This window comes from Lepisosteus platostomus, chromosome 5 (assembly GCF_059453375.1).
Source record: "Lepisosteus platostomus isolate fLepPlt1 chromosome 5, fLepPlt1.hap1, whole genome shotgun sequence".
NCBI classification, from domain to species: domain Eukaryota; kingdom Metazoa; phylum Chordata; class Actinopteri; order Semionotiformes; family Lepisosteidae; genus Lepisosteus; species Lepisosteus platostomus.
This window is the reverse complement of record NC_142615.1, coordinates 19,972,515-19,982,571: the sequence shown is the minus strand read 5'-3', so window position 1 is coordinate 19,982,571 and position 10,057 is coordinate 19,972,515. Positions and strand designations below refer to the sequence as shown.

Sequence of the window (10,057 nt, the reverse complement as noted above, 5' to 3'; positions counted from 1 at the left end):
CTGTTTGTCCAAGCTCTCAGTGTTGTTGACCATTATGCCAAAGCACCTTTGTCTCTTCCTTAAGACCTTTGTCTCTTCCTTAAGACCCCAGAATGAACAGCACCTACGAAACAAACACTAGAAAAACACTAGAAAAACTGTGAAAATGAGGCACAAGCTCCCCCTGTGATCGTAGACAAAGCCCGGTCGCCTCACGGTTGTCCTTGTCCAAAATGCCTGGCACAGGCATTTCGCAATCTCGGCCACAATCAGCCCATGATGGAAAACAGGAGGCCCAAAATCGGTCACTTTCCAACTTCAGAGTCCCGATCAGTGACATTGTGTTCTTATAACGATTTGCTGAACGTCCTTATACCGCAAGAACCACAAGTGGATAAAAACTCACTGTTTTACTGTTACAATAAAAGTTATGTATTCTGTTAAATATGTACAAAGGTAGAATTATATCCAAAAAGTATTCATGACATTTATATATACATACAAAGCATACCAAAATACAAACATGATAAAAATAGAACATTAATTTAAAATTAGTTTTCTTACATGGGAAACTAAAGGCGGGTTTTCAGTGAATCAGATCTCTTACAAGGAAGAGATCAATGTTTCAGTGGAAAGTCCTCACTCTGTGTCCAGGAAGTATCCAGTCTTCCTCTCCCGCTAGGAAAGACTGTGTGGATCAGTGACTGACCTGCGGCAGTGTCTCTCTGTATCTCTCTGTATCTCTTTGTCACTTCGATAACACTGCCTGAGCTCCTCCTCTCCCTCTCCTGCTCCTGTCTCAGTGTCTTCAGCTCTCTCTCAGCTCCTCGATCTCCTTTCTGTTTCTCTCTCCTATCTGCGGGCTGTGTGTGTCTGCTCATTGTGTCTGCAGGCTGTGGGTGTGTCTGACGGTTGTGTATTCTTGAGTGCCTTCAGGTTGTGTGTAAGACAATGTTGTGACTACTGTGTGTGCTCTTGTGTGTCTGCAGACTGTGTGTGCTCTTGTGTGTCTGTGGGCTGTGTGTGCTCTTGTGTGTCTGTGGGCTGCGTGTGCTCTTGTGTGTCTGCGGGCTGTGTGTGCTCTTCTGTGTCTGTGGGCTGTGTGTGTAATTGTGTGTCTGTGGGCTGTGTGTGCTCTTGTGTGTGAGTCTGTGCTGCTCTGGTTTCTCCTCCCAGTAAAGCTCCTATCTGAGCTCCTGCTGCAGCTCCTATCACTGTTCCTGCTGCTGCGCCTGTTGGGCCCCTCAGGGCTCCTGCTAGGGCCCCTATTGCTGCCCCCAGTCCGGCTCCAAGCTGCACCAGTCTCAGCTCAGAGGAGCGGGGCTGGAGTCTGGGTTCGACTGCAGGGTCCCCTTCACTCACTGCAACAGGAGGAGAGACAGGAAGGGAAGTTACAAGTGATCCATTTACTACTCACTACCAAACAAGCTAGAGATCAACGACAGTCTGTAGATGATGAATCTCATTTCTTTATCCAGCTGATTTTTGAAAGATAAAAAAATTTCAACAGTACAGCAGAGCAGTTTGTACAAGACACCCACCACTCTGGGTAAAACAGAACTTCATGTGCTCAGTCCTGAAATGTACAACTGCTACAACTATATAAACTTGACATATTCTTCATTCTTGGTAGAAGTTGTCTTTCTCCTCCGTATAGACAGGGGCTTCTGTAACAGCTCACAGTGAGACTCTGCAGTTCATTGGTGGGACTGAAACACAGTCAATACAGTTTGGCACCAACACCTGCTGCAGCAAAACCTCTAACGAAAGAACATCATGTCTGTAAAATCACAGTACTTCAACACTGTTCTCCTGGTACAGCATCCCTGCACCTGCTGTCCTCCAACATGACTGGATCAGCTGTCCTCCTGGTCTAACAAGGCTGAACCTTAACCACTGGACCAGCTGTCCTCCAGGTGTAACAAGACTGATCCTGAACCACTGGACCAGCTGTCCTCCTGGTGTAACAAGACTGGACCTGCACCACTGGACCAGCTGTCCTCCTGGTGTAACAAGACTGGACCTGCACCACTGGACCAGCTATAAGTAAAATTAGTCATTTTTGATTTGTACAAAATTAAATGTGATGTATATTTTGATGTGTATTATTGAAATTTGTATTTCAGATCAAAGGATTAACTTTTAGCAAAAGTACAGAATTGGAGCATCTATCTGTGGATATATTTTCTAGACATGATTAGTTATGTTACAACAATGTCATTTGTTGTGTTCAATCCCCAGTTTCAGGTGAACAGAATTTATCGGGCAAATGGCTGACAGGTGACTCTAGTTGCTCAGGTGTTTATGTTGTATTAACTGTGAAAACAAGAGCTGTGAAAGTGCAGATTTGGTTCCAGTCTTTATTGTTTGGATCTGGCTGTTGAGTTAGGATGAAGACCAGAGAGCTGTCTGAGACAGAAGAGCAAGCAACTGTGAAGATAAGAGCCCATTAAAGTCCAGCTGGAATTGTAACCACTGGAGAGAGATCGGGCATCACAATGTCAACAATATGTAATGTCTTGAAAAAGACACTACTGGAGGAGTCAGCAATCGGAAATCGGCAGTAGTTCAAGACAGATGAAATCAGCCAACGGCAGAAAAATCCTGAAAGAAGTGAAGAGCAGTGAAGAAACTGAAATAAAAAGTGATCAGACTGCAGACAACCTCCACAGGTCTTAGGTGAAAATACCTCAATTCAATATGCCAGAGACCTAGAGAGGAGACCTACAAGGGCAACAGTGCAAGATGCAAAACTCTCATCAGCTGTTATCAGGGAGAAGAAGTGGAAACTCCTGAACGTTTGAATCCCTTTGAGCTGCATTTTACTTGCTGCAGAGGAAATGAAACTCAGAAACACCCACAGGCAAACAGCAGCTGAAAGTGGCTGCAGTCAAACCTTGAGAAAGCATCTCACAGGATCATATCAAGGGTCTGGGGATGTCGAGGAATAGGAGACTGGAAGTCGTGTAACAGACGTGTGACCAAATAACTCTGCTAGATAAATACATCCATTTGATTTACTTTACTGCTGCTGACCTGAAACTTAACACAGAAAGTCTTGTTTGACAAAGTTTAAATGTGGAAATGCTGGCTGTCTGTACTATAGACTCATATTTAATATGCAATCATATTCTGTACATTTGTGTCAAAAGCAAATTCCAACAGTACGCAGCAAAAAGCACATATTGCCCTTCATGGTCCCAATACTAAACTGATTCACTCCTGAGTCAGGAGAAAGATCTGGAGTTTTTTGGGCAGATCTGTCTCTCTGGAAGTTGCCCCGCAGACTTTACCCCACCCTGACTGGGCATCTACCACTGCTGGGGTACTTACTCTGACCCGGCTCTAGGCTCTGCCTTCTCCTCTGAGGCTGGGAGGACTCCTGCAGCTCCTTCACTTTCCTCTGCAGCTCTCCTTCCCACCTCTCCTGGATCTCCACCTCCTTTCTCTGCAGCCTCCTGTCGTACTCCTCTCTCAGCCCTTCCTCCCACTGCCTCCTCAGTTCCTCCATCCTGCTCCTCTCCTCCTGTGCCTCTCGCTGCTGCTCTCTGTATCTCTTCTCTAGCTCCTGCTCTTTCTGATGGCACTCCCTCTCTAACTGCTGCCTCAGCTCCTCCGCCCTCCTCCTCTGCTCGTCCTCCAGTTCCTGCCTCAGCTCTACCTCCCTCTGCTGCTGCCTCAGTTTCAGCTCCTCCATCTGCCTCTGCAGCTTCTGCCTGCCCTGCTCTCTCATCCTCTCCTCGTAGTGGAGTCTGAGCTCTGCCAGTCTGGTCTGCTCCTCCTGTGCATATCTCTGCTCTAGCTCCTCCACTCTTCTGAGCTCCTCAGCCCTCCTCAACTCCAGCTCCTGCTCCCTCTGCCTGTGATCCTCCTCCAGCTGCCTCCTCAGCTCCTCCTCTCTCTTCCTCTGCTCCTCCTCCTGCTCCTTCCTCTTCTCCTCCATCTCCCTCTGCTGCTGCTGCTCCAGCTCCTGAATTCTCCTCTGCAGTCTCTCTTCATACAGCTGCTTGATCTCTTCCACCTTCCTCCACAGCTCTGCTTCACACCTCTGCTGGGCCTCCCCACGGTCTTGGACTCTGTGCTGCTGCCTCAGCTCCTCTATCTTCCTCTCCTGCTCTTCTTCAAGCTCCCTCTTCACTGCCTCCATCCTCTCCCTCAGTCTCTCTGCACACTGGGTCCTGGTCTCCTCCACCTTCCTCAGCTGCTCCTCAGTGAGTTTCAGGATGGTCTCCTGCACCCTCCTCTGCTGCTCCTGGTATCTGAGCTCCATTTGCTCAGTTCTGCTGCACTGCTCCTCCTCGTACCTGCGCAGGAGCTCCTGGTGCTGCATCCTGTAGCGGAGTTTGATCTCCTCTGTCTTCTCGTGCTGCTCCTGCTCCAGCCTCTGCCTCTGTTCCTGGTACTGCAGCTGCAGCTCCTGCTCCTTCCTGCGCAGTGTCTCCTCCTGCTCTCTCTTGAGAGCCTCCAGCTGCCTGCACTGCTCCTCTCCCTGCCTGTGTCTCAGCTCCTCCAGTTGGCGCCTCTGCTCTTCCTCACTCCTGCGTCTCAGCTCCTCCGTCTTCTGATGCAGTTCTGCCTCGTACTCCTCTCTCAGCTCCTGCACTTTCTTCAGAAACTCCTCCCTCTCCTTCCTGCCCTCCTCCTCCTCCTCTCTGTATCTGTTCTCTCTTTCTCTCAGCCTCTCCTCTGCATCCTGGTCCACAAAGAAGCCCAGATTGTTTCCTGCCACCATATCCTCTATCTTCTCCAGCAGCTCTGTGACCTGAGTGCGGTTTCCCGTGTCCTTATTGTTGAGAACATGATACCTGTTCCCACACTTCTCTAAGAGCTGCTGCAGGTCTCTTCCCTGTGTGTCAATGTACTGCTGCACTGTATCCTGTCCCAGACTGTCCCCGTGGGTGAAGAGGACGACAGTGTGATTCAGGACAGCCTCCCCAAACACCTCGGTCATGGTCAGCTGGGCTCCTTTCTCCTCGTCCGTGAAGCGTCTGGCCCGCAGCACCAGCAGGAAAGCATGGGGTCCTGGAGAGGACAGCAGCAGGCACCTCCTGACCTCCAGACACACATCCCTCTGGCGCCCCCTGGAGTCCAGGAGGTCTGGCGTGTCGATGATGGAGACCTGCCTCCCAGCAGCTTCCCCTCTGCGTCTCTCGCAGGTCTGTGTGACTGCGAACAGGCTGGGCCAGGAGGGGAACAGTGTGCTGCCCAGGAGGGTGTTTCCTGCTGTGCTCTTCCCAGCACCAGTCCTGCCCAGCAGCACCAGTCTCAGCTCAGAGGTGCGGGGCTGGAGTCTGGGTTTGACTGCAGGGTCTCCTTCACTCACTGCAACAGGGGGAGAGACAGGATCATCAGTTAGGTTAGACATGAGAGGAGACCAACCTTTCCACAGATAAAAGGAGACCAATTTGCTCAAGGGTCAGACCTTAAAAGTCATTATAAAACAAACTTATAGTCTTTGGCATCAACTAACTACAAAGTTTTACCCAATGTTCATGATTTTGTGTTTGAACTTTTGTTCTTTTGTCAGAACCTGTGTCAGAACTTTGTTTTCCCAAAGTAACTCAAATTTCATCTGAAGAATCTGTGTTCATATACTGGCCTCAAGCAACAACAGTCATGCTGTAGTACTGTACTGTTACAGGGGCAGAGTGTATAAGGACGTTAATTGAAGAAGGAGAGATAATCTCTTCAATCCAGTTAAGAAAATCACTCTAGAAGAGTGTGCAGTCCAGTGCAATCCATCCTTCTGGTATTTCACTCTGAAACTGATCACCCCCAGAGTCAGAGTCCACTGTGTCTTTACTTCAGAGGATGAGAAGAGAGAAACAGACTTAATGCTTCTCAGCACCTGTCAGTGGAATAAACTCAACCTCATGTTCCTGGTACCACATCCCCACGGCTGGGCTGAGCTGCAGTGATTCTCTTCCTCATTGTCAGTGTCAGTTGGTCGGGAACTGTCCCTTCAACACTGAGACCTGCAGTCGTGACCACTTTGTTAAAAAAGCAAAATTCAGACTCCAGGCTGTTCAGTAATTCTCCATCTCACCCTGTTTGACACAGATTCTACAAGAGGCTGCTGCTGTTCAGTCACAGACTCACTGATCTGCAGACAAGCTGTGATGAGTCTTTCAGACTGATGTACAGAAACAGCTCTTGTTAGGGTTTCTAATAATCTGCTGATGGGCTCTTTCATCCACTGTCCTGCAGGACTTCAGAGCTCCCTTTGTACCTACTGGTCAGACAGTCTTGAGGAACAGATTTCAGAGAGGTTGTTGGTGTGACTGAACTTCTCTGTGATGGATTAAATCTAATCTCACTGATAGAAAAAAGTTCAATTACAGCACAGAGGACCAATTTAAGTTGGTATATATTAGTGTGTTAGTGTGCTAGTCATACAGTAGAGTGGAACACTGTATTATTATAATTCCTACTAGGACACAAGATGGTTGAATCTCTGAGTTTAATGACCAGTAAGATCAGTGACTCAGTAATACAACATCAGTCACACTCACTGTTGGGAGGCTCGCTCATACTGTTTCTCCTCTTGACAGGCAGTCTGGGCTCCTCTGTCTCTTTCTCCTGCTCCTCTTCCTTCAGTGTCTTTCTCATTTTCTCCTTCAGCTCCTCTGCTCTCCTGCTCCACCCCTCCTCCAATTTCTGTCTGAGCTCCTCTTCTCTCTCTCTCTCCCTTCTTTCATACTTCTGTCTTAGCTCCTCTATCTCTCTCTGTCTCTCCTCCTCCCTCTGTCTCAGCTCCTCTATCTCTCTCTGTCTCTCCTCCTCCCTCTGTCTCAGCTTCTCTGTCTCTCTCTGTCTCTCCTCCTCCTTCTGTCTCAGCTCCTCTGTCTCTCTCTGTCTCTCCTCAATCCTTTGTCTCAGCTCCTCTGTCTCTCTCCGTCTCCCCTCCTCCCTCTGTCTCAGCTCCTCTATCTCTCTCTGTCTCTCCTCCTCCCTCTGTCTCAGCTCCTCTGTCTCTCTCTGTCTCTCCTCCTCCTTCTGTCTCAGCTCCTCTGTCTCTCTCTGTCTCTCCTCCTCCCTCTGTCTCAGCTCCTCTGTCTCTCTCTGTCTCTCCTCCTCCCTCTGTCTCAGCTCCTCTATCTCTCTCTGTCTCTCCTCCTCCCTCTGTCTCAGCTTCTCTGTCTCTCTCTGTCTCTCCTCCTCCTTCTGTCTCAGCTCCTCTGTCTCTCTCTGTCTCTCCTCAATCCTTTGTCTCAGCTCCTCTGTCTCTCTCTGTCTCTCCTCCAACCTCTGTCTCAGCTCTTCTGTCTCTCTCCGTCTCCCCTCCTCCCTCTGTCTCAGCTCCTCTGTCTCTCTCTGTCGCTCCTCCTCCCTCTGTCTCAGCTCCTCTGTCTCTCTCTGTCTCTCCTCCTCCCTCTGTCTCAGCTCCTCTGTCTCTCTCTGTCTCTCCTCCTCCTTCTGTCTCAGCTCCTCTGTCTCTCTCTGTCTCTCCTCCTCCCTCTGTCTCAGCTCCTCTGTCTCTCTCTGTCTCTCCTCCTCCCTCTGTCTCAGCTCCTCTGTCTCTCTCTGTCTCTCCTCAATCCTTTGTCTCAGCTCCTCTGTCTCTCTCTGTCTCTCCTCCTCCCTATGTCTCAGCTCCTCTGTCTCTCTCTGTCTCTCCTCAATCCTTTGTCTCAGCTCCTCTGTCTCTCTCTGTCTCTCCTCCAACCTCTGTCTCAGCTCCTCTATCTCTCGCTGTCTCTCCTCCTCCCTCTGTCTCAGCTCCTCTATCTCTCTCTGTCTCTCCTCCTCCCTCTGTCTCAGCTCCTCTGTCTCTCTCTGTCTCTCCTCAATCCTTTGTCTCAGCTCCTCTGTCTCTCTCTGTCTCTCCTCCAACCTCTGTCTCAGCTCCTCTGTCTCTCTCTGTCTCCCCTCCTCCCTCTGTCTCAGCTCCTTTGTCTCTCTCTGTCTCTCCTCCTCCCTCTGTCTGAGCTCCTCTATCTCTCTCTGTCTCTCCTCCTCCTTCTGTCCGAGCTCCTCTGTCTCTCCTCCTACCTCTGTCTGAGCTCCTCTATCTCTCTCCGTCTCTCCTCCTCCCTCTTTCTCAGCTCCTCTGTCTCTCTCTGTCTCTCCTCCTCCCTCTTTCTCATCTCCTCTGTCTCTCTCTCTCTCCTCCTCCCTCTGTCTCAGCTCCTCTGTCTCTCTCTGTTTCTCCTCCAACCTCTGTCTCAGCTCCTCTGTCTCTTGTTCCTTCAGTCTGATCCTTTCTGCTGTCTCTCTGTATATCTCAGTGGTAAAGTGCCACCCATAGTTTTCTGCTACCATGTCCTCTATCTTCTCCAGCAGCTCTGTGACCTGAGTGCAGTCGCCCCTGTTCTTGTTGTTGAGAACATGATACCTGTTCCCACATTTTTCCACCAGCCACTGGAGCTCCTTCCCTCCTCTCTCAATGTGCTGTTCAATGGTTGTGTCTCTCAGTGTGTCCCCCCAGGTGAACAGTACTATTGTGTGTCTCCACACTCTCTCACTGAGAAGCTCCAGATGTTTCTCCACTGATGTCCTGTCTCTTTCTGTGAACGATGTGTCTACAGGAATCACGAGGAGGAGAGTGTGGGGTCCTGGGGGACACAGAGACACACTATGCATAACCCCCTGCCTGATGTGCTGTGGATCAGTCCACAACATCAATTTCCACAAATCCCATGCTTGTGTGTTGACTACAGTGACCTGCCACCTGTCCACTTCGCCCTGTCTCTTCACACACTCCTCAGTTACTTCCTCAGCCTCAAAGTCCTCTCTGCCCAGGATGGTGTTTCCTGCTGAGGTGTTACTAGACCACTGCTCATCCAGCAACACAATCCTGATCTCTGAGAGATGCTGTAAATCACAGTGTCTCTGTTCTCTTCCTGAAGAGAGAAAGAGTACAGATTATTTATCACTGCCCAGAGAGTCAACCAAATTATAACACAAACAACACAACCTTACACAATAGAACACACAAACATGACATAAACTGCTACAGACCCCTAAACAGACAATACACGCTACCCGAATATGAAACCAAGATAAGAAACAGCAAAAAGAAATGGACCCTGACGAAGTACAGGATCAGTGACCACAGCCTGGACATAGAAACTGGATGACACAGGCAGACCTGGCTGGCCAGAGAGGACAGGCTGTGCTCCCACTGCCAGCGGGGAGAAATAGAGACAGAGGTGCACTTCCTACTGTGACAGATACTCTGGGATTAGAGAAACATTCCTCCCTAAATATATTACTCTTATCCCAGAATTTGTGTTTGATAAGAAGATCTTTGATCCCTGACAGGAGAAAGTGAAAGTAAATCAGCTCCTGTCTCTCTAATTCAGACCCTGAGTGTTTGACAGACAGAACAAACTCTCAGCAGACAGGAAGAAACTTCTCCAGCTGCTGCTGTGCTCTGTGACACAGAAGAGACCCTCAGTGACTCCCTTACCGACACTCTCACAGGTAGAACAAGAGAAAACTCACCAGGGCTGAGCGCTGAGCTCTCAGACGCCATCTCTCTCTCTCCTTCTCTCTTCCTGGTGAACTGAGGGGGAGGAGATCCTGTTCTCTTCAGGTAAAGGTGAGCTCAACTGGGGGATGAAGACTCTGCCCTGGCACCACCTGGTGGTTCAGTAAAAATAAAACTTAATAAATTGGCTAGAAAATTAATGACACACAGTGGCAGATTAAGGTGATCAGAGTCTGTTTAGTCTGAAGGAAGTGAGTCTCTTTAGTCTGAAGGGAGTGACCCACACTGACAGGTTTAAAAACTTTGTGTCTTTACAGCAGTCAGACATATAGCAGAACACAACAAGAAACATATTTACTCATATTTTCCATTTCTCCACTTCAGGGGAGTTTTAAAGTGCTATACTGTACTAATACAAACTATATTAACTTCATAATGGATTTAGAACAAACCTATAAATATCTTCCCTAAAGTATCTGTCTGTACTAACAGAAGTTTACAAGTATTAAGTAATAATGAGATTTTTACAATACAATTATTTATGTTTCAAGCATAACAAGATTTTTAATAAAATAAACACTATACACTATATCCTGTCACAGCTGGAGTTGATGGGATACAGTGTTTTGATCAAGATGTCTCTGA

General features: G+C 48.6%; 1 protein-coding gene across 1 annotated transcript; it reads right to left on the bottom strand.

Annotated features, from left to right (window-relative positions):
- Positions 1-390: 390 nt before the first annotated feature.
- On the bottom strand, positions 391-9,541 carry LOC148664602 (uncharacterized). Its single transcript, XM_088631511.1, has 4 exons — positions 9,427-9,541; positions 6,492-8,822; positions 3,313-5,301; positions 391-1,340 (listed from the first exon to the last, which is right to left on the bottom strand). The coding sequence occupies exons 1-4, from the start codon at positions 9,455-9,457 to the stop codon at positions 940-942; spliced, it is 4,752 nt and encodes a 1,583-aa protein (XP_088487637.1). The 5' UTR covers positions 9,458-9,541; the 3' UTR covers positions 391-939.
- Positions 9,542-10,057: the final 516 nt, after the last annotated feature.

Coding starts and splice junctions, on each gene's coding strand:
- LOC148664602 (XM_088631511.1), bottom strand. CDS start 9,457: ATGGCGTCTGAGAGCTCAGCGCTCAGCCCTG. Junction 8,823..9,426: donor GAGCTCAGCGCTCAGCCCTG/GTGAGTTTTCTC, acceptor TTCTCTCTTCAG/GAAGAGAACAGAGACACTGT. Junction 1,341..3,312: donor GAGCCTAGAGCCGGGTCAGA/GTAAGTACCCCA, acceptor CTCCTGTTGCAG/TGAGTGAAGGGGACCCTGCA.